Genomic DNA, 26,786 nt, shown 5'->3' on the forward strand with positions numbered 1-26,786 from the left:
TCTGTTGCAAATTTCTCTCAATTGCTGCGGAAGTTGGTCGAAGTATATCAGCGCTTCTGTTTATCCAGCAGCGTTTGTACCTCGTGGAATGATATGTGAAACTTCTGCCAATGCCGGGAAGAACACTGACACTGTTCAATTGTGAAATAATACACAGGAAGGAACAGCGACGAAATCCGAGTGAGATCGTCTTTCTTGAGTCGAGGTTATTACGCTCGATTGTGCTTATTCTTCACCTGGCAACGAGTTATGACTGCCAATTAAGCTCGAGGTGTAGGTATTTCAAAGTCGAGAGTACATTAGGAGAGACAACCGTCGTTTTGCGTTCCTTTTTTCGGCATTTCGCTGGAAGAGAATGACGGAATTAATGCCTTGATGAAGCCTTGATGAAATTAATGCATTACGGGTTGAATTTTCCCCGTGATTTTCCTTTCAAAACGGCGAGCGTGCGACAGCGAGATATGCCGGAGTCGAGGAACGAGACCTGATCCTTTAAAACGTTTCCCTCCCAGGGCGGGATGAACTCTCAACACATATCGAACAATGTCCGACCATCATCGCTATACGCGTAGGTGCCCGTCAAATTCCGCCATCGTGACTGTGGCATCGATTTCTTCCAGGGCTACTGGAAACAAATTTGTTTCAATCAAAGGCGTCGAAACTTTTCCCGGCAACTTTAGACAAGGATCAACCGGTGAATGAACACGAACAAATTTAATCAATGAATGTTGAGTAATGAATGAATGAAAGGGGAATATTGCACAGACATATTATTCATAGAGGTTTAAAAATACGGACCAGGTGTTTGCCCGATTGCGAAAGGCGAGGATTTAAAGTTAATAAGAAAGTTCGGTACTTCTAATAACGCCCGTGTGCATGTTTCAGATGCGGAGAAAAAAAGAAAATTATCGCGTAGGAAGAAGCTTAAGAATTAAATGCCCCAAGTCGAGGGAAGCCACCTAAATTTGATCCGCCGATCGGTGTTTCAGGAGAGACTGAAACTCTGTTTCAACAGTTGAGGAACTCGCGAGTTATTACAGAATTGTCTCAACAATTACGCCGCGAATATCCTGCATGCGAATTTGATGTAAATAATTTAATAAAACCAGAAACAACCCCTAAAATGGGGTGAAAAGGAATGGATTATCAACATTGTTTTAGAGAATGTTCTCGAATGACATTTATATGAATATTTATTTTGAGACATTACGACTTTAGACCGAGAATAGGTGCAACCCCCAATACTATCTATATGCACCCTAAGGAGGGTGAAAACTGCCCCGATGTATTGAATTTTGTAAATCTAATGGGGATTCTGATATCTCTGTTTGTCAACCAATGAATTCCAAGCGTTCTTAGTAAACGTTTATTATCAAATTTCTCCGTTAACGAATTGCATTCATGAGAATACGTTTTTTTTTCTTTCTGCATACTTTCATTTATAACAATAAATAATTACAGATTCACAAAAGATCCTAATAATTCCAAGGTTTAATTTTTGTTTACATGACAGTGTGAAAAACATCAGGATTTTGCATGGAATATAAAAGCAATGACAAAACGGGAAAAAAAAAAGGTACCACTACAGTGACTGAAAGGGTTAAAAGCGTTTTATGACAATACACCGCTTATAACGATTCTTCAAGCTGTGCGGAAATTGTTTTAATTAATTTCAACACATTGATAAAATCACAAGAGTGACCTAATTTCATACTAACGAGTTTTCTTGGTCGTCAAGTCGACTGCCTGCCGCCAGACTACGATCCTCTGAAAATCTTCCACCCCGTCTTTACGAAATTATATTAAATTCAATCCAGCCTCCCGCACCGCTCGACTCGAGTGTTTCTCAAGCCTCGGCCGTTGTAGTCGAGTAAAGGAAAGGAGTGGAAAAAAAAACGGTAAGGATAGTCTGTATTAGGAGCAAACCCTTCGTCCACGTCTTAATGATTCGTGAAAATATTCGTTCGCGATTTTATCCGACTAGGTATAACGGCGTTGATTCAAAAATTTAAAACTGAGTAAGTGGTGTAAGTGAGTATGAACTAAAGGCGTAAGATTACTATAGTTTATTCCCCAATAAAATTATTTATCACAACTATAAAATTAGGCATATCGATGTAGCCACTTTTTCTCTCCCGGGGTACAAGGAGTGGCATACGAGGCCAACGAACGAGCGATAGAAAAATCAGTAATGATAAGTCGATCGTAAATAGCGAGCTAATTCAACAATTGCCACCCACGGCGATAATCCGGGGGTTCTAAGCCGGTCTCTGATTGGTCAATTTACTTAAATAAGCGATAGTATTGGTCAGCTTTGGCGCTTATCTCCCGGCTATGAAGGCCCAGGGCGCCAAGAATTACAGTGATTAGTATGGTTGAGGGCCGTTGCGGTACAAAATCGTGGGTGTCCCGCCCGCGGCCTGAGTTTAAATCAGTCTCAGTCATTCTTAGCTGTCGGACGAACGAATCAAGGTAGGTACGGGCTCTCGCCCTTGCCCTAGCGAAATTGAAAAATTCCTTCCAAGCCGCGAGGATGTAGTGAAAAACGACAGGATGGACCCCGAATTCCTCTCCAAACTTCACGTACAATATTGCACGAATAGCGTATAGTTTCTCGGAATTAAATTCAGGAATTGAGAAGAACAATTATAATAAGTAACAATTTTCCAAGTACCTTTGTAGAGCCACTAATTGTAGTTGAAACGATTACCAACAAGAGAGACAAGACGGAGAAATTGTATTTGTGTAATACGTGCGGGAGTTTATTTGAATCTAATCTTAATCGCAAATGTAAATGTAGCGACATCACCTTAATCCCTGCGAGGTTCGGTTAGGCGCAAATCAGTGAGCGATTACTCACAATGGATTGTAGACGATTTATTCTGGATATCGTAGGTGCGGAGAAATTATGGAGATGTTTGATTGACGTGTCAGAATTGACATGATCAGAAAATGACGATCATTACTCCGTATCGTAAAGCTACGTAATTTTCTATTACTCACGTAAGCTCAATAAGCGTCACGTAACGATTCGTATTAGCCCCTTAATGATCATTACGTTATCATCGGTTGGATCACGATAGCTTCTTCAATCCCAACATCCCTCGATGCCGGAATTGTGTACGAAGCGTATGACGTATACGCCGCACAAATTATACCGACAAAAAGTTCGAGCCGTCGATTACGAGGCCTGGAGCGAAGCTCGCAAGGAGATGCTTCTTAATTTTAATCAATTAAAGAGGCTCGTAAATCTCCCTCCCCCCCCCTCTCTTTCTCTCTCTCTCTGTCTTTCCCTCTTTCGTATTCTCTTTTCTCTTTTCTCTCTTTCTCTCGAGCGCAATAATTATCGTTTCAAGATTACAGCTGGACAACGGGCCGATAGCCGGGAGAGTAAACGCTCCTAGGCAATAAACCACGGCCAACCCTGAGAGACTTATCCGGGCCTCACTGGAGGAGCCCGTTTCTGTGCCCACGTCTCGCGAAGTAAACTGTATCGTTCGAACGTTCTTGTTACTCATTCGGAACGGAGCGCAAAGGGCAGGCCGTACCGGCGTATCGTAATTGCAACGGCGGATGTATCCGCAGGTAACCAGCCAGCTTCACCCTGGTTATATTCCCTGCTATAAAATCCAATCAGGAAGTGATACGGTGGCAGAAATCAACGGCGGTACTCCAGGGAGCACGATTCCCAGGGGAATGTTGTATACATCCTATCGTCGCAGGAATACCGCGAACACAGGGTTCAGGGATTATCGCAAAAGCTATAATTAAGAATTTTTTACTCGTGTATACATACGTACCTAATATACGACGCTTATAAATATTGATAGCGGAAGTTTTCGACGACTCGAGCCAAAAACCGGAATGAGATATATATTTTGATGTATAGGTGCTTATTTACCCGGAGGGTTGAAGGTCTGATAAATTCACCCTTAAGGGCCACTCCTCAAATTTATTTCAACCCTCGAGATAAGGGGCTGGAATAATGTAGCCTCAGAATTGCTTTTGTATTGAAATATAACCGTGCTTCGTAGGCAGACGTACGAAAGGATAGAAAGAGGGGATATGGAAACCCCTTCCGTTTTCCGTTCCGCTGCACTCGATCATGCACCGCGCGGTGCGAGAATAGCGCATGTTTCGTATTTTTCTCGCAATATCGAAGTTACCGTTCGATTTATGTGGAAGGATTGGGTAAACAGAAAGGACGTCCTCTTCAAGGAGTCAAGAACGTTCGACTCTTCACGGAACCGTAAACGCGGGTAGTTCGAGCGGAACGGATTTTTTTTTACAGTTTCTTAAAAGCTGTTGAAAGACAGAGAATCCCTCGTAAAAAGAGAAGGGCGGGGAGGAAAAAAAACAGAACTGAATACGAGAAATACCTACTCTGAACCGGCACTTGGCGATATACGTACAGAGAGATATACACACACATGCGTATATGTATGCATAAGTATATATATTGTGTAACGCTGCTGCTACGAGTTTACAAATTTTTACGACTTCCATGAATCTTCTCCGACCGATTTATATTTATTTAGCGCTTGACGCAAAACAGATCTTTTTTGGCGCTAAACCCTCGCGTGGAAAAAAGACGAGGGTCTGTGAGTCGGTCTTTCGGCGGAACGATTACAAGTCCGCTCGACACAGCTTAGTAGTAGTATATTTATTGCAAAAACAAATAAACGCCGACTGATTTATTTCCTGGATGATGGTCAGGGACAAAGCAAGGCCTCTCAATCCTCGGAAGGTTACGGAAGGAAAGAAAAAAAAACATGGCAGACTGTACGACTGTATTGACAATATGCGTCACGCCGAAACGCGAATTTAGCTATAATTTGACAGCTATAATTGCCGTTTCGCAACGTTCGATGAGTAGTTCCTGTCAAAATTCGTGTAACGATGTGAAAGGAATTGGAAGGCTGCACGCACATGACATGCGGGACAACCGGTACCGAAAATGTCCAGTATCCGGCTCTCGAAGAAGAACTTTTCGGTCGGAATTTAGGCGTGAGAAATACCCGTTCGTTTTAGACGTATTCTCGGTGTGCGTCAATTAGAATAAACGGTTCCCAATTCCATAGTACCTTCATTACTAGCGCGTGTGAATTGCCTGTGATGAAACGGGCGAGATATTACGAGGAAGAAGCAATTCCCTCGGGAGATAAGGTCGAGGAACGAATGTCGGCCGGTTGAGAACCCTCGACTTAATTGAAGGCATTTAGCATAATGGCTGTGTTGCTCGAACTCTGAATGAAACTTCTTTCCCGTTCTCGTTGTAACCAATTCCGCTTAACAACACCCGCCTTTTATGACATCTAGCAGATTATTTATCCTCTCCGTACCTCGCAGCTAACAATTTTAGAAGTGTTAACGTTGCACGTCCGTTCTTTGGAAAGGCTCGGATGGATGGAAATTCGTCATGTGATTTTAAAAGAAGCACACTGATCACTTGACAACTATGTGGTACAAATTGAGGAAAAGTTTGAAAATCGTGAAGATCAATAACAAGTACATCCAGTGTTGGTACAGCGTTGAGAAATTTGAATTATCAACACCGCTTCGTGTGAGAATCGAGGATTTTCATTTGTAGAAGTACGAGCGCTGTGCCAGAGGCGAATCGACATCCAAGGGAAAAAGTTCCTTCTCTCTTTGACGTGCGTATGCGCGTATGTATCGGAGTTGAAGAGAGCTGTGATTAATGCTCGACCACGGATCGTCTACAGCCGCGGCGGATTTGCGAGCGTCGACGTGAAACCGAAACTCGAATGTGTCAAGATGGGTAATTAACAGCTCCCACCAACGCATGGTCACCGAATGGTAATTCCTTGGGCAATTTGAACGTCGATGTTAATTTACGATGATGAATTTTCACGGTTCCCGTTGTCGCGTGTCACGCACACAACAAAGACGGCACGTGTCACGCGTCGTCGTGCGTGTGGCACGACGTTAAAAAATGACTCTACCATTCGCCGGGAAGTGTCGTTCCCATTAAGGGCATCATCGTCGTCGTCAACTCAGGAATTACGAACAGCTCTGACGGACTACCGACAACGTCGTCGACGTTCTTCAGACGCTTCTGTAGCGTACAGCTTGGCAAACAAATCGAGGCAGCTGTCACCCGGGCTCATGAACAGGCCTGCCTGAAGCAGAGACATCTTCTCATCCGCATAGAATCTTAAATTGAATTCAAGCCTCGCCGGGCTCGCCGGCTTCCGTTGCGCCAGGGTTGCGTGATGAGTGTCGACGCAGTCCACTCGAAGCGTCAGGAAATGCATTCTTCAATTAATAATTCTAGTGGACCGACCTAACGACGAACGGAGGACAAGCCAAACATCCGACGGACCAACGAGCCGGACTTTTTGACTCGGAGAAAGTTTAGGCCTCGATGAAATCTCGTTAAAATGACTATACCTACCTATTTGCCTTTTTTCAACACTCGCATCTTCACACTTGTGTCGTAGTTGGACGTTGAGGGCCCTCCTGGACTGCACTGCACGTGCGTAGGTACGGGTAGGTAATCCGTTCATTTTCTTCCTCCTTTTTCCTTCCTGCTTACGCGTCGTTTTAGTCTTCTCTCGATTTTAATTGAACAGCAATAAAACCCCCTTAGCGGAACCACACCCAATTTCATCACACCGTAGCATCCGAAGAGCATTAATTACTAGTACTACTTAATTAAGATAAAACTTCCGAACGTGTCGAGGCTTTTGAGATGTACCGAATACCCTCATGCTTCATAGGCATGCATCCGAGAGTCCGTTAACCATTTGGGATCTTGTCAAAACTGAACACTTTGAAATCCAAACGGTCTTTCAAATAATATCGGGACTCGACCGACTTTTTCATCAACTATTCGGAATTCTCGAGCCTACGTCAAGTGTTGAATTTTAGAAACTGCATATTGGAATGGGTCATTTTTTCTTGACGATGACATAACTTGACCCTGACCGGTAAACCTCCACGTATCGAAGAAACTTTGACACAGCTACTGCGCGAAAAATACTTTTGCCAACTTTCGCTCAACCAGGACTGTAGTTTAAGATCCTACATAGAATGTTCCTGTTACGATACCGAGAACCTCTAAAAAATTGTAGTCATTGCGGGCAGCGTGTTAAGGCCCTTGTAACGAGCACAAGGTTAGGTAATAACTCGAAGAATCTTCGGGCCGGGATTTTCCCGGACTCGCGAAGCGCCATATCGCGTAACGGTCACGTCTGGTATATCCACAAGGAGAGAGTGCAGGTCAAAAAATAAAACCTAGAAGAACGTGGAGGCCTGGGAAGGTTGAAATTCGAGATTTCGAGTGAATATTCGTAGCTGCTCCTTTCGAGTTTCTTTGCGGACCGAGCATGCTGCTCAAGGATCGAAATTCCAACCGTCGTGATTGTGTCCAGCGAGTGCAGAGAACCCGTGAGCATCGATCTGGTTTTCACGTGAATTAGGCGACGAGGGACCGTTTTAATACCCCGCTTTAGATGTACGGCTGTGTTGCGAGAGGGTGTGAAATTTGGTAATGAGAATTTCCCACACGCTGCGAGATATATTCAGTCACGCTGGGCGTGATCGAATCGAATCTGTCAAAGAGAGTAGAAAGAGACGGAGCTAAAAGAAGAAGAGAACAGCAGAAAAAAAGCTCTCAAAGATATTTGCACGAATTCCAGAAGATGTCTGCGTGCCACGAAGGGAAACGCCCGAGGGCTTTCGCAGGGTTTCAGAACGTACGGTCGCGCCGATATAACACGTCCAACTCACGCCTGCATGCGAATTCTGCACTCTGAAACAAGTCGGGCGCCGAGTATGAGGCCCCAGAGATTACTGATACACTGCACCGGGTGCAGGCACAAAAAGCAGTTCTCGCACACAAGAAAAGATGAGAGCCACAGTCCCCGGAGGCTGGACAATTTCAACAGCGCAAAACTGGCTCGCGCCTTACTTTGACTCCAGACTCACTGGGAGTTACATGAATATAGTAATAAAATAAACAGCCCTCGAATCTTAATCGCCGATTCAGTCGACGCTTCTATCCCACGTGCAGATTTAATGCATGTGCGCACTATTATGACTGTGTATTCATAAACATTTGATCGAACTCTATTCCAGAGTGGAGTTTAGCGAGTTTAAGACTTTGGAATGCTTTCAACGTCAATTGATGGGTGCAGATGTCTGGTTGCAAACCTCGTCTGCATCTCACTGTTCATTTTATCAGGCGTTTGAAGCGGGCGGTAGTCAATTTTACTTCGGAAAAGGATTCGAGACCACCGTTCTTCATTTCATAGTTTCTCAACGTGTCTGTAACATTGCAGTTATTGTCGAATGTGGTTCGATTCGAAGTATTGGCGATTGGCAAATGTAAATGCAGCAGGATTTGTTCATTCACTTTGCCCAGTAAACGTGACTTTGATCTTCCTCTGCCGTAACGTGTGCAAATATATTCCGTACGTTCCAAGGACCTAAACTGGATTCCTCCATGAACGTCTCTGAAGCCGCGTGCGGTATAGAAGCGAGGGAGCATTATGTACCTAGGCACAGAAATGAATGAGAAAACAAAAAATCAGCCTATTCACAAGTTCCCTCTAAAGGGTTTCGTGCGCTGCACAGGCCGGTTGAAATATACAGCTAGCTTTTACGATGATCTTCCTAATAGAATACAGAGAGGCAGGTATAATATGGATCGGTGAGGTGCTTAGTTAGGTTACGAGTTTTTGGGTCACCGATCCATACAAAACGTAAATTTCAATCGCACCGGACGATTCGGTTTTATGATTTCCAGCTCGTATCTTTCTCTATCGTTCGTTCACATTGATAATTAGTTTCCGTTGCATATAACTTACAAAGAGGCCGTCTTTCGACCGTTTTACAACGTTTCAAATAATTTTTCAATGTTATTCCCAAACCTAGTTTACGACTGTTCTTCAAAATGTTTGCTCCACGAGTACTTCTGCGAGTGGCTCCTAACGTTCTTGGACACGTTCAATTATCCAGATCAGACAACGATGAGTGCCGCCACAGTAAATGATCGTTAATGTTACATGTGAGAACGTTGATTGAAAACTACTGTTATTAACCCAATCTGATCTTCGCCGGCTTGATCACAAGGAGCAACGCGAGTGAAAGGGTCAGCGTTTCGTGGTGTCAGTTGGCGCAGTGATCAAACGGGACGTAGCGCTGCCTAAAAGAGAATCGTCGCCGTGGCGTCCCGCCGTGGGAAGCAAGGATTGGGGATCTAGAATCCTGGTAAAATGGACGCGTTGCATCTGGTTTATCTGTTTCTGGGAACAAGTTTACCCGAAGAATAATACGAAAAGTCAACTGAAACAGCAGGGAGCCGGTGTAGACGTCTCAATCATTCCTTTACCTGCGTATTTTTAACCCACTCGTTCATTCCGTCTTACGTCTGGTCCCTCTGTAACATACCGCCGGATCTTGACTTTACAATCGGTCCCTCGTTCATTTCCAGCTTCCATTCTTCGATTCTTATCGCGATGTCCCGAAAAAAGGGGGTAAACACAGATACCGTAACCGTTGATCCAACACGTGTAACATATGCCGCAACGAAGGTACCGTCGTAAACTCGTTTTACACCGTGTTGGAGGATTTACCGCAGATATTATTCAACCCACTCTATAGATGGGCCCGTGAATTTCCAATTTCCTCTTTGTTCTTTGGCTAGCGATTCAACCAAACGTGCGAAGCGTTCACAGAGTCCCGAGATACGCGGTTGGGAAACGGGGAAAAACAGCCGCGATAATGTAGGGTAATCAGCAGGAAGGGCTATCGCGAGTTTCCGGTGGATCGGGGTCCAGAAAGCGAAGATCGGAAAACAAAGCCTTTTTTACCGTTGTCGGTTTTTTTATTTTTGTTCACATTTTTCCTTTTTCTTTCCTCGGCTTGTACTTGTTTTCATTTTTTTTCTTTCATCTTTTTTTTTTGTTCTTCTTATTTTCATCTTCATACAGGCTCGTTTCCACCGCGGCGGGGAGTCCTCCGCATGTTATATTATATACACCGACAAAAACGCGACATGAAGGAACTCCGAGAGTCAATGACGGGCATAAAATTAAAATTATAGTCGGTAAGTGTGGAGGCATGCCTTCGGTGAACGTTCCAGTTGCTTCAACACATGCACGAGGTGAAATCTCTGAGTGTTTGTCTGTTCGTTATTAGTAAACTTTGCTTCGGTCGGCGTGATCTGCGAGTCAGGTTACTGTTTTTGAATTTCAAGTGACGAAATTCAGCAAAACATTCTGTTTCCCAAATTGATAGGAATACGTGCAAGGATTATGTCACAATCACAAATCATAGTTAGTCAAAGTTTAACGAGACATTTATATTATACTTAGAATTGGTGATTTGAAAACGGACAAATTGACAAATTTTTGTGTGCACAGTGCTTTTTTACTCTAGCGCAAGGAGAAAAAAGAAACTTTCAAAACAATAAGTAAATTCCTTGAAATTTTTTCAAGTTGTAAACGGCATGCGGAATTACCGATTTTGACCGATTCTGCATTTACCAATTATGTAAGACCGTGGTTCTTCCAAGGAGTTGAAGAATCGAATTTAAACGATAATTTCAGACGTACGAAGTGGAACTTGGAGACACGATTTATTCTCGTCAAATCAATTTCATATCGTTGATCGGCTGGTTTACGTCATTCAATTCCACAAGTCTCGAGAGTAGTGGGATGGATTTAAAGATACTACTAGCGGCTCGCTTTATCCTACAAATGAAATTCTACGCGCAGTATAGAATACTTGCCCATTTATGTCCTACGTGCAGAGCGAAGTTAGGTACCTACGAAGACCGAGCCACCGTGAAGCTCTAACCGTAATAGACACTCTTACTTAGAAATGGTATACAGACAGGCCCCTATAACTTGTGCATTTAATGCGGTCGCCGTTTGAAGGAGTCTCACTCTCTTCTTGAAACCTTCGAATCGTAAACTCATTTGTTTGAAAGGAGAACCCGCCAGAGCTGAGTGCGTTGGCACTAAACATTTTAGGAGCAATTTCGTCTAACGTAACCCAATTACTTCAAGCCTAGGTGTTCACCGTCAGAAGTGATCTTTTTTTATCTGAAAATCTTTTTACGCATGAATAAATTGACGGGGAATAATTTCTTCATTAAATTCTGAGCAACGGTTTGGAGCCTGCGCATATTTCCAGAGGTATTCGACCAACGCACCCCTTTCCGATAGACGACCATTAGTATTCAAGCGGCGTCGGATGTCCCGGAGACTGGACATTGTTTATAAATATCAGATACGAGTGCACCATACCTATCGACAAGAACGCGTAGATACCTATCCTGTGGATAATGTTTACGATCTCTGGTACGATAGGAAACCGTCGAGCCGTTCACGTGCTCGCTGTTATATCATCCGACTCACACTCGAACTGCAGTAATGAGGATCGTTAAAACTGCACTGTCGATCCAGGACGGCGCCTCAACGACGATCGACGCAAATAAAACGCGCGACTGCAACTTCAAACGGCGGATTTTATTTCCCTTTTGTCATTTCCGGGGAACCATTATCTGTCAAATACCTGGACATCTTCACGCGACAATTTGATGAGGTATTCGTCACAACGTCAAAGCGTTACGTTAACGAAACGAAACGAGGTTTTATTTCCGTGTATATGCCGACCATTAACCAGAAGTACAGTAAAGCGCAAACGGATTCGTTAGTTCTCGGGAAATAATAAATTTCCGACTATTTAGTAGCTCGAGTGGTGCTTGGTAGTGAAAAATGACTTGGCAGCAACGCTTGGCGCAACAACGGATCGAGTCCCACGGCAGGGTCTAACCCTTCGAGTTTTGCAAGTGCCATAAAGAAGGCACAACAATTATTTAAAGGAATAACCATGCCTGGAAAATTACCCAGAAGAAACAAAAGCCGGGACACGTTTTGCGCCTCTTGACGTTCTACGAATTTCAGACATCGAGCTTTTCCAGTTTAAGTTTCCCGCTAAGGATCCCAAGCCGAGCATGTTGGAATTACGCGTTAGCAAGAGCAGGTTCTCCTAAGACTACATGATTCGACTAAGACTACATGAAAGTTTGTGTTAGGTTACCAGTTAAAATTACCGAATATTCGTAAAGCTGATTCTGACTGATCATTACTAAACTGTACAACATACCGTAGTGCCACTGAGGGAATTGCACCGAAAGAACCGGAGTAGAAGTCCACTTTACGATGGTTCTCTGGCAACCTCCTTGATGGTGGAAACAAAATGTTATCCATCAGGCAGTAAAGACTGAACCCATAAGGATGGGAGGCAATACCAGCTACCTCCATGCGCGATCCGGTTGGAGTTGAGAAAACCCAAAGACGCCTACATCACATTCGCGAGGCTATCGGCGTGGGAACGAAACGGCAACCCATGGCGATGCGCCCGGCACCGGATGAACTCCATAAACGAGGAAAGTTCGAGGTCCAAAATTTACCGAATGTGTCCTGACGCGTGAATTAACGTGCATTTGAATGACGTGAATTTCAGGCACGTGATAAATCCGTAGGGTCAAACCTGGCCTAGAATTGCGTTGCCCTCGTGGTGCGAAAGATTCTATGAATCAGTTTAACGGTTATCCAAAACTTTATAAATATTACTCAGATATAGCTAAGGTGCACCTGGGCTATGTAGGACTGAGCAGTGGGTCTCGCGAGTGTGACGTCAGTGTTTTTGGGTTTTTCCAACTAATGACTGCATAGCCTGATGCATACATTACTGAAGCAAAGTGGTCCGTCATCATCGAGTACGTGAACTTTCGACCACGGTAATAACGATGCAACTCATTGAGTACATTTTTACTCTCTTATATTATTTTTTAACCGACAATTAGTTACTTTGCTTTGTTTGAATTCACGTTTAGCTATGCGTCAGTAATTAACCGGTTTATTAGATCCACTTGTATCTAATAATTCAAAGCTCGTGTGAACCATATTTGTGATGTTACCAGATTTTAAATAAATTACGTCGTCTGTTAAATCTTGGTTTAATTCACAGACAAATACTGAGAAAATACAAGCGAATTCAGGAGAACTTGCGCCTGCCAACGCGTCATTTAACCAGTAAATCTAGCCTACGATTACTTTTTTCAACGAATGTTGAAGCCCGTCATGCCGTCGACCATAAGTGACTATTTCAGATAGCGTATCCCTCGACGTTGTCGCCTGCACCCTCGGAACTTCAGGATTCATTTCATCGTCGCATGGTCTGAGGTCAGCCTCATCGTTGTCAGGCCAAATATTATTTCAAAGCCTTTCCTCAGGTCCTTGACTCTTGGGCGATGATTTGAAGGTGGTAAACAGTCGCTAGATTATACGCAGAAGCGTGTACAACGTATTATACACGGTATTTGTAGCCTTTTCTTCCTTTCATAATTCTTTCCTTCTTCCACTTTCATTCCCTGTGTTTTTTTTTTTTCCTTCATTCCTCAAAAATAACTCTACGCGCTCTCTTGTACGAGGGGTTGTCCGGTAACACTTACCTCGGCTAAGTAAAGAATGGATTTCAAAGTGTTTGTTAGTGTTGAATTCGAACTCCCCTCTCGGCTTCCGGCTGTGGAATACCCGGTTTCTAACCTCTTTGACGTTGAAACTACACCCGTATTTTACTCAGTGTTTTAGTTCAATGTTCAGACGCATTTTACTCCGCTTTCATAATCATCCAACTACCGGAAACCATTCAAGGTATGTGGATGCGGTAGGGAAAAAACCTTCAAATCCACATTCCAAAATTGACGGAACAAAGTAACCTGCGCTTAGATAACCAAAGATACAAATTTCCAGACCAATCGTACAAAGAAAAGTGACGTGAAGCGACTGACAATGAGTTGACAACCTCCCTTACAACCTGCGAGTTCTCGGATTTTTAGGTTTTTCCTAAAATAATGTGAGATGGACTAACGAGCCAGACGGGTAAAATACATGACGAGTTGGTCGGTTTATCATTCTGCAACGTACACATATAATAGTGATAAGACATTGAACTGAACATACAGTACTGCGTGCATGTTTGCACAGCTTGATCAGTCCAGATCCAAGTAATTTCCAAACTGTTTGTTACACACCTCGGTGGAGTTCAATACACGCGAGAGAAAGAGACATAAAGAAAAGACAGAGTTGTAGAGCCAGAGAAAGAGAGAGAGAGAGAGAGAGAGAAAGTGATTGCAGAGTGAAATTACTCGCTGTCAATTATCTACGCCCGGTGGAATTTTAATCATTTCGCCAAAATGATGGATACCGCTGTCAGCCTTTGCCGCAACACACGTCGAGACAGCGAAATATATGCTTGTTTGTGATATACGTAGATCTGTAACCACGTATCCTATTGTCAGCTCAGTTACAAAGACTCGTTAATTTTGTTCAACGTGCTTCTTGCAATTTGAATCTTATTCCGTGCCACTCGCGGGTGGGAGGGAGACTTTTTTTTCCAATACAGGGCAAGTCTCGTGCACAAATTGAATGGAAACAAAGTACGTTAACGGATAGAATTTTGAAAGCTCCTCCTAACTTTTCGACGCCACCATAAGAGTTTAGGGCGGGAGATAGACATTAAACTAAACATGGAGATGTGAAGTAAAATTTTTTTTTCCAAAGACATTTCACATACCAAGACTGATGTTAATGAGAAACCCGAGAGGAGGATTTCATGGGTCGTAAGACGGTGTTCCTGTCTTTCTCCTCCCCACCCATCTCTGAAAAGTTTTTTTCTTTTTTTTTCACTCACAAACCTCAATATCAGCCATCGTTAAAAGTAAACCAGATTTCAGAATAAACAAAAGTTACGAGTTTATTATTTTACCCCATCCACTATCGGCTCGACAAAACGAATTGATGAGTTTAAAAAGAAGAATAAAAACAAAAAGAAAGAGAAAGAAAGTGAAGAGAGGGAAAACCCCGAGGGTAAAAGCAAAAGAAAATAAAATTGTAGCCGTTATATGCGACTTACACGACGCGAAGACAGAAAAATATAGACAATTGTATTATAAACCCGACCACTTGATCAATCGCACCGCACGATGGTAAAACGCCCACAAAAACCGTGCAATTTAACACTGAATTCTCAACGAGTGTAAACCTTCGTACCAAAGTGTGTCCGTCCAGCGTGATTAGCAAAACTGAATACCGACGTGGTTTCGAAGAATTCTAAGCCAATTGGCTCGCCCCATTGATAATACAAACAATACGTCATACGCCGCGTAGATTGAAACGAACAAATGTTTGGCCATCGCTCGGGGGCTGCGAGTCTTATGATTTTCCATGTAAAACCGCCGACGTCTATGTAATTTCCAGCGAGTCGCCGGCCGGTTAACGTGGATGCGCGTGTAGAAATAGAGAAAGAAAAAAATAAACCAAAACGAAATTATCTCTGTCTACGTGACGTAACGACCACCCGCAGCTCGGTTGCTAGTGTTGGAAAACCAGACACGAGTACGTTTTAGGGCCATTTTATGCTATGTATAGGTATACTGCGGGACCGCTACCTTGCAGGCCTCACCCCCACCCCCCTTATTTTAACTCCCCCTCCGAAGCTTGACTCGAGCGAAATGACAGACGGCTCGGCATGTGCGATGGGCGGTTCCACCTGAAAGGCAATCCAAGCCTTGTATTTTTCCACATGCCGAATATTCCGAACTTTGTACCGCTTCGTGATGGTGCACCCCCTCGGGAGTAATCCGAAACCGTGAAAGAACCAACGGAAGAGAGAGAGAGAGAAAGAGCGAGAACGAAAGAAAGAGAGCTAAATTAGGAGGATGAAAGAGCCTCTCTCAATTGTACGTTGCCACAGTCAAGTGTTGTAGGAATCCTAAACAGAATTAATCGAAACAATTTTCTAATCAAAAACCAAAGGCACAATGACGAAGAGATATAAAAATTCCTTCTTCTTAAGCTCGAGGCTATAATAAAGTTTGAAAAAATCTTCTCACGCAGTTGTTAACAACCCGATTATATGCTGCTGCGGAGGGAAAAATAAGAATGGAATAAAATGTCCCGTAGGAATGTAATCCCGAGTATGATCTTAGGTGGAAGTCCCAGCTTTAATAAGAAATTAGATAGGGATCGATCTTGGAGGGGGGGTGACTTACACGTAGATCCTCGTTGAGGATGCAGGTACTTATAACAGGTACGCATTGGTCACTTGTACATATCCGGTTCTTAAGCTTGCTTTTCAACCCTGCGCACGAATATGTCATTTCCGAGGATTGCGTCCCTGACTCTTCGGGCACGTATTATAACAAAATCATGGATGAACTTAAAGCGAATGATAATTGGCCGACATTGGTCGTTCAACCTGCGGAGGTCAAAGAGCTCCTTATGGTGGTTTCTTGTACCCAAAAATGTACCGCATCATTTCTCGATGGGATCTAATGAATTGTAAAGAGGACCATTTTGAAATGCTTGGCGATTAACAAGTGCTGATATCAATATTTCGTTACAATTCTTCTTGCCATTTGTTACGGGAAAAAATGAAACAGTTTTTTCTTACGTTATTTGAAAAAAAGTCTTGATACCTCCGGTTTCTCTCAGTTAGTAACGTTAAAGTTACGAAAAGTTCAGCATTTTTCAACTTGGGAATGACTTTCGAGCGACTGAGTTTGCAAAATATGAGTGTATTTTGCTTATCTGACAGTTCACTTTTCTTTCTGTCCACGGGAGACTTTTCTCAAAAGGATTCAGAGATAATCGTCATATTTCGACGAGATTAGATAGTTCCTCTGTATTTTCCCAGCGACACATTATCTGTTCACAAAACGCTTTGGGATTTTTTAAAAAAGATTTATAGTTAAAAGTGACTCGTCTGGTTACTTTCAGCAATAAAACGGCCACTTGAAGTCCACCGAGGCAGGCAACGCAGGCTGCCAGAAGTGAAGCGAGGAAGGGAGGTCCGATGAATGAGAATTGATTCGGAGAGAAGGGCTTTCGAAGTTTATTCAAATTCCTAGATGCTTTCTAAGTATCACGTATAAATGCCCACATCGGGTATTAGAACGCATTTTCAAGATATGCAAGTCAGAGCCGAGCCCCTGTGCTATAAGTACCTAAGACGCGTTATACACCTAAGGTATCCATTACTCTGTAACGGTACGTGAATCCGAATCACTATCTTACACGACTGACACAGCTCGGAAATTTGCATTTATATATAATTCATTGCCGTACTCGAGCAATTACATACCGCTAGGCGAGGCGTAATGTAGATCATATTATACGTCTAGTCTGATTCACCCCCTTCCGACAACCTATGCAGGATCAACTGGCGAGGGATGAGACTGTAAGAAGGGATTAGAACTTTGGAGCTAGCGTATCAAAATCATGGAATGTAGGAAAAATCGAGATAGGTAATTACTGTTTGATTCTCGTGGACGGGCGTGAAGGGTTTCTTGTATTACGAGTTCTGCTTATAGTTTCATTGATTCTTTATTTTCGACGAACGGATTAGAGAGTATTCTACAAAACATGAATTTACATCGAATTTTAATACCAGGCCGCTTTTTTATTCAACGAAAAGAAGCGAGCCGAATACCAAGAATACCATTTTTAGTGTTAAATTTCGACAAGTTTCTAAACCTCTAAAAGATAAATTCGATGCGACCTTGGAAAAGACCTTGTCGACAAGAAAATTTGAAAACTGTTGACTCAATTTCTATGTCGAAACAAAACGACTCACCAAATTGGATATTCTACGGTCATAAATCAAAACCAAACACATCAGGCTATCTTAAGTGTGACTAATTGTAATCAGTTGAATCACGGTGAGGGATTATATACCGGTGACCTGTCGAAAATGCCTGACGAACGGAAGTAAAGGTTTCGATATAATCTAATCTCAACTGTCAATTCTGGTAAAAGAAAGCCTTAGAAAACCATTGAAAGAATCCTCCGCAAAGATTGAAATCAAACGCTTAATTTTTTCCATCTTTTCCTGTCTATTCGAAGAAAAAGGGAACTCGAACTGAGGTTAAGAATAAAAAAAAAATAAATAAATAAAACAACATATCAACGAAAGAAAGCCAAGCCTCCGATTCGACAAGTACGAAAGAATAGAGTAAAAAAGTGAATACATGCCTATATGTGTGTGTGTGTGTACAAATGAGAAAAAACTGATCAACTCCAAGTTCTGTCTACAGATTGAGCAAACCTCCATTTGACCACTCTACGAACAGACGTACCTACCCATGTGTCAATAATTTTTTTACGCCTAAAACTAAGAGGGGGAGGGGCGAGGACAAATGACGAGGGGGGTCACGGTTCATAACTGGTTTGATTAAAAAAATCTTTCGTCCGACTAGCGGGCGAGTGAGTCTGTTTCGAATGGGCAAGGAGTACCTGGTCGTCTTCCCGTCTCCTCTCATCCCCCTCCCTCCCAGCATCTTTTCCCCGCTCTCCTCGTCGATGGACCGTCGTCGTCGTCCCACCTCTTCCACTCCGGGGTATTTTAGATTAATCTCCGTGTGCGTGACTGCGTGATGATAGGCGGGTGTATGGGTGAGAGAGCAGTACCGTGAAACGTGCCGAGCGGGAACGAAACCCTATAAGCAGAGCTCTCTCGGAGGCAAAGCCACCGTCAGTGCAGCGATGGTCACCCGACTGCGGACTAGTCAGAGACTGTCAGCCTCGTCCAGAGAGCGTGCGAGTCGGTTCGTCGCGTTCCTCCACAAAACTCTCTCTGTCTTTCTCTCGATTCAAAGCTCTGGGACTCCCTCTTCTCGGCTTTTGCCTTAATTGCTAATCTCGGTATTATCCCCCTTCCACCTTCCATCAGCCTCGCGTTTCAATCGCAAATCGCTTTATTGTTATCTCGCATCTCCTGTCGATTCGGCCGATCCTTCTTCCCGTCGTCGTGCTTACCTCCGTATCCTGCAGACCTCGGTCATTTCGAATCGTTTCGTCGGTGTGATTAGAAAAGTGTGCGATATAAACAGTTTTGTGAATTGATTGCGGAAACAGTCGTTGTTAATAGTGGAATCCTTAATTTCAATGTTCGACTGCCGTGTCGTGTCAACGGTTCTTTAATGTCGTGTCAAATTATTCCCAATGACAGCTCGTATTCTACTCGACCTCGAATATCGGTGTGCGTGAGGGAACGTTTATTAACCGATAAATCGAAGCTTTTCACCGTCTGTTCGTAGCGATCTCTCGTTTATGCTCGCGTTACAATACCCAACGATTGTACGATTGTACCGAACGTAAACATTTGCGCGTGCCGTAAGGAGAGAAGAAAGTTTAGTGCGAATAACCGAGCACGTGGAGACGCGCGTCAAATGTGCTTTCATGTGAGTATATCTATAATCTGCAGTCATTCGGTCACGATCCGGAATTACTCCTGGTCGTAATCAATCGTTTTTTCTCAACGTAGGATCAAATACATACAGGTGAAAATATGGAAAGGTCAGAATATAGAATGCCAAAATGTAGATTTATCAAAATTCTACTCAATAATATATAATCGTACACAGATTCTAGGTTTTGCCATTCTATCTTGCGATCTTTCTACATTTTCAATTTTCTATACATGAACTTTCTACGGTTTAGATTTTCGCGTCTTTGAAAAATCCTTCTATCGATCGGCCATTCTAGTTTTTTAACACCACATAAATATATGTTTTTCCGAATGTAGAATTATTAACTCAACTCAACAGCATGTATTTTCCGTATATAACATTTCACACACGAATTGCTGTTTCCTCGATATCTATCCACGTAGCACGTGAGCCTTGTTTGCGCCGGAGAAAATTTCAACTTAACCGCAAAAACGGTACTTGATAAGATGCCAAAGAAATAGGAACCGTGCTAGAAAAATTCTTTCAGCACATATCTCTCAAGGGGAATTGTAAAAATAAATCGATAAAACAAAACAAACGCAAAACTTTCACTATAATATTCGTAAAGTTTTGTTTTCTGAAAAGAATAACTATTCGTTGCACAACTGCAGTTCCCTGAATCCAAGCGAAGACGAGGCCTATTAGATATACGAGTGGGACTTAAAACTGTTTGTCTATAAGCGCTTATCGCATGGTAGCCACGGATGGAATAACTTATATACTTACACACAGACATAATCGGGGTGTTAGAAAAAGCGGCGTGTTCTAATCCCTGATTCAACTCAAGATTAGGTTTATATGCCCCAGCCTTCGTGTATACAGAACTGCATGCGTGTAAAGGAACGTGGAAGTGCAGTCGGAGTGGATGAAATACCAGCCGAAATGTTTGTCTAAAAGTAACAAATCTAGGCACACGACTGAAGCAGCAGCGAGTTGGGAGAGATACGCGTGATTCCGGCGTCATATAAGCGTGGAGTGAAAAATGGATTTCGAAAGAATTTTTATCGTCTCTCGGTGATATAATAACTGCAGCGAAAACGCGTGAGGCTGCATACGTGCGAGCGGAAATTATCAGGACAACAGAACCCTCGCAGCAACGCTAATTGATATACGTGAACGTATAACTAACACAATCGCACGTGAACTACATTTGAAAAGGGAGATAAATTAATTAATTCAACCGCAAATCGTCGCTACGTTTACGATTCTGGGCAGCGATAAGTGCGGAAAAAAAAGAGAGAAAGACGGAGAGAAAGAGAGAGAGAGAGAGGAATTGACAGAGTAAGAAAGTAAATAAAATCCACCAGAGATTTACCGAAATCGTCAATTTTTATCTAAAGCTGGGAAAACTGAATGAATTTTACGCAGTGAAAGAAGTATTTAATCAAAAGCTTTTTTTCCTGTAACTTTCTGTCGCGAGTAAGCGGATGTAGATTCTCACGACTTGGCGTCGGTTTTGTCCAGGGCCAGAGAGAATCGGCACGAATTCCAAAATATTTCGCAAGGTCGTGATCAGGGAAAGAGCTAACGGAGACCGAATTGTGGTATTCGGCGTATTTCCTGGGACGATATACGAAAATAGCTATCAATGATGCTTTCACGTTTCGCGCGTCAGGTTTGTAGACCTCGACTATAAACGGTGGAATCTGTTACACGATCGTTGCATCAGGATTCATAGATCCATCGGATTATATAATAAATCAGAGAGTGAAATCCACCCAAGAAGTTTCGCAGTTTATAGATCAAACCTAACGATAAGTACGCGTGAATAATATTTATGGTGAAACTTGTTGCAGCTTTTTTCGGTCCGGGGGCCTAAAAATACATGTACTCACGGGGTTTGGTCTTCATCAGAGCTGGAGCAGTGAATATGACGGGAATATACGAATAGATCATGCGAAGCTGTTACTGAATCCTATCACTTGCCGGTATCGATCTTGATCCCGAGTTAAAAATCGCCCGCGAAAATTCGAGCGCATCGTGACTGGCAACTCGAGTTTGCCACAGGGTTACAGTGTTTCTAAATATACTGGTAAACAAACAGTGCAGTGTGCAGGTCTTTATCGGTGCAGGAAAAGAACGTCGAGTGAGACTTCCGACAAGGTTAGCAACTGAAATAGATCATCGTTGTTCTCTTGGCCTTAAACTGACCCCGTTGTTGCACCTTCTCTTCGAGCTGCACTTCGTTACGCAGGCTCGGATACCCGATGACGTTAACTTTTCGAAACATATTCATATGCGTCAGAATGTAGGAGGAATCATCTGTGGCGAGATTTTTTCCTGTGTCAAAATTATTACGGAACTTTGGCGTATTGGATGAGTTTGATTTTGTCGCAAGTTACGCTGATCGTGCGACAAGATATCGTGTACTTGTACTTATTCGGTCTGAACAGGAAGTTCGGCTTAGTTGCAATTACGAGACAGAATCCACTGATATAATAAATTTAAACGATAATTAGTGCAGCCTATTTTCTTGTAACTTGCAACAAGTTGAGATTATACTTGAGAAGTAACTTTATAAAGATGTTGAGAATTCACATTAATTACTCATTCGTTTCTTAGATTTCGTTGTATACTTTTATTAATGTTATTACAATTTTTTTTTTTTCATAATAATTAACGATCATTATGAGCGTAATAAAATGTAAACACATATACATACTTCCAAGACAGCTAACGCGGCGTTTAAACTTAGATACTTGGATGTAAAGTTTGATTACTTGATAAAACGAACGATGAGAATCCAACCGAATACGAATGTTCGAGTATAGTTGAAACGGAGCATTAGAGAGTTGGGAGGGCGGGAAATCCGGAGATTAGAGATTCAAGGATTGATAAGCGACCCTGCATCTTCGACAAATATTCTGCGGAATGGGTAGCTATTGAAACTTCAAAGGCAGAACTTCGACGGCTCTCATCCTCTCTAACTTCTCAATTTTCATTCCTCTCGCTCTCTCTCTCTCTCTCTCTCTTTCTATTTCTTCTTTATCCTCGGTCGACTTTCACTCACCGAAGATGACCGAAATTTAGGGATTTCAAAGTGACGAAATATCGTAGTAAAAACACAGAGGCGTGAAATGGAAGGCAAAGTGAAAAACCGAGGACTCAGACTGGCACGTGTTAAAGGAAAAATAAATACGCTATCAACGTTTCAATCTCGCTCTCAGTACTCGCGTAACTGCGCAATCACTTGCGCACAATGCTATAATCGCACGTTGTTCGTTCACAGACTTCAATTTTTTTTTTATTTATCCATCACAATACTCGTCAGTCATCGTTTTTCCACGCACACGGATCGAGAATAAGCGGTAAAATATGTTCCTCGCATTAACCGCAAGTTCGACGAATAAGAGTGTCTTTTACTAGAAATTTTTTTTATTATATCGCTAAACCGCAAAAGGTTAGGTATGATATACACGATACGAGCAGCATCGCTGTCTCGACCGAGATCCACTATGACTTTGATATCCGTTTTAGCCTCCTGAATCAGTCATGGAAACGAAACGTGCAGAGTTACGAAACAATGTGCAGAATCCCGCACGTATATAAACACGTGTACGTATACGGTACGTATGTATTACACGCGGTTCAAAGAAGAACTGCAAGAAGACCGCGAGCAGTCTGCGTTTCCACTTTGGCCTGGAAAAGAGAGAGAGAGAGAGAGGGAGAAAAAGGAGGAGAGAAATTCCGACAGAGGGAACTGGGACCTTTAATCTCCTGCAAGCAAAGGGTGCCCTGACCGCGACGGGATGAATATGCAAAAATCCCTAACCATTGTAGCTCGATGTTTGGTGTTTGGTAGTAAGCTCCTCTTAAATATTCAGGGAAAAAAAATCTGGAACGTGCTCCATTTTCACAATGAGCCACCGTTAGTTGCAACGCGATTCTGTACAACAGCTAAGCAGCGTGCCGGTCGTTGTCGTTGTCGTGGAATTTTCAAAAAACCGAGGCAAGGATTCGTTTTTGCCAAAAGCAAACAAATGAAAAAAAAAGAGGACGGGACAAATAATTACACGTGCAGGATTGCTCGAAATGTATGCAAAGGCGTATTTTTTTTATCTAGATTCTTCTTTAGATCTTCTTAATTAGGATCGAAACGTGTGACTGGAATTTTGTGGAACTAGTCGGTGTTTTATTTTTCACAGAAAAAATTGTCCGCCTTTCTTGTCTGACTTATGAGAGTGAAAATTGAACTTTAACTTCGAAACGCATTGAAGGAGTTCAATACCTACTTCACGATTCGATATTGCAATTGTGTACGTAACGCTTTTCAACGTATCATGTTTATTTATTTATTTTTTTTATTTGTTTGATGTTTTCAAAGGTGGATAACATTCGTCTTGAACAAATTGAAGTTACAAGATTACAGACAGCTGAACAAACGCGAATATTGTACACGTGTGTAATTTTTTTTCCTTTTTTTTTTTTTTAACAAATTTTCTCAACTATTTCCCCGACGTATTCTTCCATACGTCTGTCACAAGATTGATAAATTACGACAGCTCGAGTGGCAGCTAGCAAATTGGTTGAAGAAACCTACTTTTCTTTCTCATCATCTTCCGCCTAGGAACAAATCGGGATGAATCGGAACGAAGCCAAACAAGGATCTAGTCCGTGTCTTTCTGGGCCGATGACAACTGGACGTTGAACGTCGCGACGCGGTATTTACGTGAAAGCAAAACGTCGTGTCGTTGAGACGGAGCAAAAACCCCCGTCAAAACATGTTCAGGAATAAAAGTCATTGTCGTTATGAAATTAAAAAAATGGCAAACTAACACCATCGCGTCCTCGAGGTAGTAAAAAATTGTAAGTAATCCGTGTACATTCTACTCTTTAATACACTTGTTCTATAATTTAGCCAATTTCTCTCTTCGTTTTTTTTTTTCAATTTAATATCCATATCAAACCCGTATTTTCTATGTAAAAGTCATACATTACACACGCAACTTAATCTCAGTGTCAAGATTCAAACAACGCGTCTACAAACATGATACGATTCGTAATGCAGTTTAAGAATATTATAAACTAATTACAAGACAGCGTTAACAAGAAAAACAAAATGTCCTGTCAAACGATAATTTTTTTTTTTCTTTTTTAATTAATGATAGCCTCACGATGCTCGGCTGGTTCCGGCCGAAACATCGCAAAGACAAATAACTTTGAATAAAAATATCTATCATGTCCAAACTCGACGAACAAATTTGCTTACAATTAGTTACATACAACAAAGCTACGACAAGCTGTTCAGCGGTGAAAAATTTTCGCGCAAATTTACGTACATATATATATATAAAGTGTGTGCAAAAAACGGCGGGATGATTTCGGGAGGTTTAGCACGTGGCGTTGCGTCGTCTATACTCGTACGCCAAATGCGGACAATAGATAAAGGAACTTTTGTTCCGATATACGTGAATCTCAGTGCGTGCGTGCGTTTCGAGTTTTCGGACCGTGAGTCGCGTGGCTGACGTGCTAATGAAAGGGCTCGAAGAGAAGGCTGCCACCCTTCTCCGCCTTTCAAATCAACCCCGCAAATCACGGGCAGACGTAGTGAAAACGCTACCTAAAAATGCAAAAATCGCCGTGTTTCAATACAGTATACTGTAAATTAATTAGTGGCTTCAATAATTGGAAAAGGTTTAGTTACAATATTTCGCAGTTTCAATCTCTACTGACTAACTTGAAAATATTGCAAAGCAGAGATTGGGTTTCATCCGTGTTTCTTTACGGATCTGACGTTCACGAATTCTAATCAGTTCACCTTCCGATATACGGTGAATGGCTTATAGTGTGTACGGAGAGATATGACATTGAAAAATTACCATCTTCGTAATTAACAAATCGGATGTTCCTCCAACGGTGACATTTATGTTCCCATCGATTACGTTGCGTTTTACTTACGGTTATGGTAATAACTTACAGGAGACGAATTTAGCAATTGGAACCATGCGGTTATATTCGTTGTAATACAACGCGTCGTCTTTTAGAATGGAATCGAATTGAGGCTACTACTATCACCGTAAGATGTGTCTTGTGAGTCAGTCAAACAAGTCGTTAAACTCGTCGTAAAATCGACCGAACGATCGGCGACTTGTAACATGTGGCGAGTAAAAATGTTGGTGAAAAAAAAAAAAAAGAAAAAAAAGAATGAAGCACATGGTGTGAAAAGAGATAAATAAAAAAAAGAAAAAAAAAATGGACGCGAGTAAACACAAATTTTATGTCTCTAGCGTATATTTTTAGTCAGAGTCGATGCAGTAAATTTCGATGAATTATTCGTTACAATCAATTTCAGAGACAATTTTTAAACCATATATTATTTTGTTTTGTATTATTTCTCACTTCCTGTTTCCCTTCCGTCAACTTCAATCATCAATTATTGATTCCTTTCACAACTACCACCGCCATTATTTTCACTATTAATGTTATTACCACGATTGCGAATAGGATGAATATTCCGGGAGCAGCGATATCCGTATAAACCTCCATCCGATATTACGGATAAGCCGATCAGGATATATAGTTATTGGCATTGAAGTACGTCAATTTCGCAGCTATGAGGCTTATCAATAAGCTCGACCATCCGAAAAAGATTATCTGAAAATCATTCGAGTGATATTTTAATAACCACCGGCACGTTTTTATAAAATTTCTCTACGCAAACTGCAGCGGTGCGATCAGGATTTCAAAATATGTACGCGTACTTGAAGGAGGAAATCGAGAGAACGAAACTTTTCCGATAATTTTCATAACGGAGAACATTTTGCGCGGTATATTTAAACAATATCCGTGATCGAAAAATCCTGTAAATTCTTAGCGATGCCTTGCATTGAGAATCCCTAATGGCTAGGTACATGGTGTATATCTATCTATAGTATGTATGTGTGTGTGTGTGTGTATGCATATATATATATATATATGTACACAAGTCATACACGCAGCTTCTGGCGTTCCGAGGTAATCCCGAATAATACGATTACGTCTAAACAGAGACTCGGAGGAGAAGTCACCCGTGATCTCGGTTTCCGATAGTAATTCGCGATCCGGCCCTTTTACTACTAACGGAAAACAAGTAATCCCCTACCTCCGAATCGGGATGAAAAAAAAGTTGCCATGTATTGAACTTACATACGTGTATTATACATACACAATAGGGTGGTTCATTTTTAAATGTTAAGCTTTTATTTTATTTCGAAGTGCGATATGAAAAATTCATCACAAACAGTGAAAAAATAATTGTCGTAAAGCCTGTAGGCAGTAGGAAAATATTTGTAGGTCACTAGCAATTATTTTTATATTTTTTATTCAATTTTATGTGTACACCTTACGAACTTGTATGTATATATATATATATATATTAGTTTATTTTTTTCGCATCGTGGTCCGATTAATCATTGTTGGTAAAAATCAGTACAGAAAACGAGATAGGGACGTTAAAATGAGGCGGATACGACTATTTCGG

General features: G+C 42.0%; 2 protein-coding genes across 14 annotated transcripts in view; one reads left to right on the forward strand and one right to left on the reverse strand.

The window, feature by feature from the left end:
* Positions 1–26,786, reverse strand: part of LOC124178019 (mediator of RNA polymerase II transcription subunit 20) — a 90,004-nt gene that overhangs the window by 36,394 nt on the left and 26,824 nt on the right. The gene's annotated exons all lie outside the window — the stretch shown is intronic.
* Positions 1–26,786, forward strand: part of LOC124177964 (facilitated trehalose transporter Tret1-like) — a 67,720-nt gene that overhangs the window by 18,533 nt on the left and 22,401 nt on the right. Inside the window, exon 1 of one of the 13 annotated variants that reach the window (XM_046561073.1) lies at positions 18,615–19,279. The exons of the other annotated variants lie outside the window; for them this stretch is intronic. Coding sequence (XP_046417029.1) covers positions 19,268–19,279 — 12 coding nt within the window. The 5' untranslated portion in view covers positions 18,615–19,267. Of the gene's footprint in view, positions 1–18,614; positions 19,280–26,786 lie in introns of those variants that run through there. 13 annotated transcript variants of the gene reach the window in all.

The sequence above is a fragment of the Neodiprion fabricii genome, chromosome 1, assembly GCF_021155785.1.
Source record: "Neodiprion fabricii isolate iyNeoFabr1 chromosome 1, iyNeoFabr1.1, whole genome shotgun sequence".
In the NCBI taxonomy this organism is placed as follows: Eukaryota; Metazoa; Arthropoda; class Insecta; order Hymenoptera; family Diprionidae; genus Neodiprion; species Neodiprion fabricii.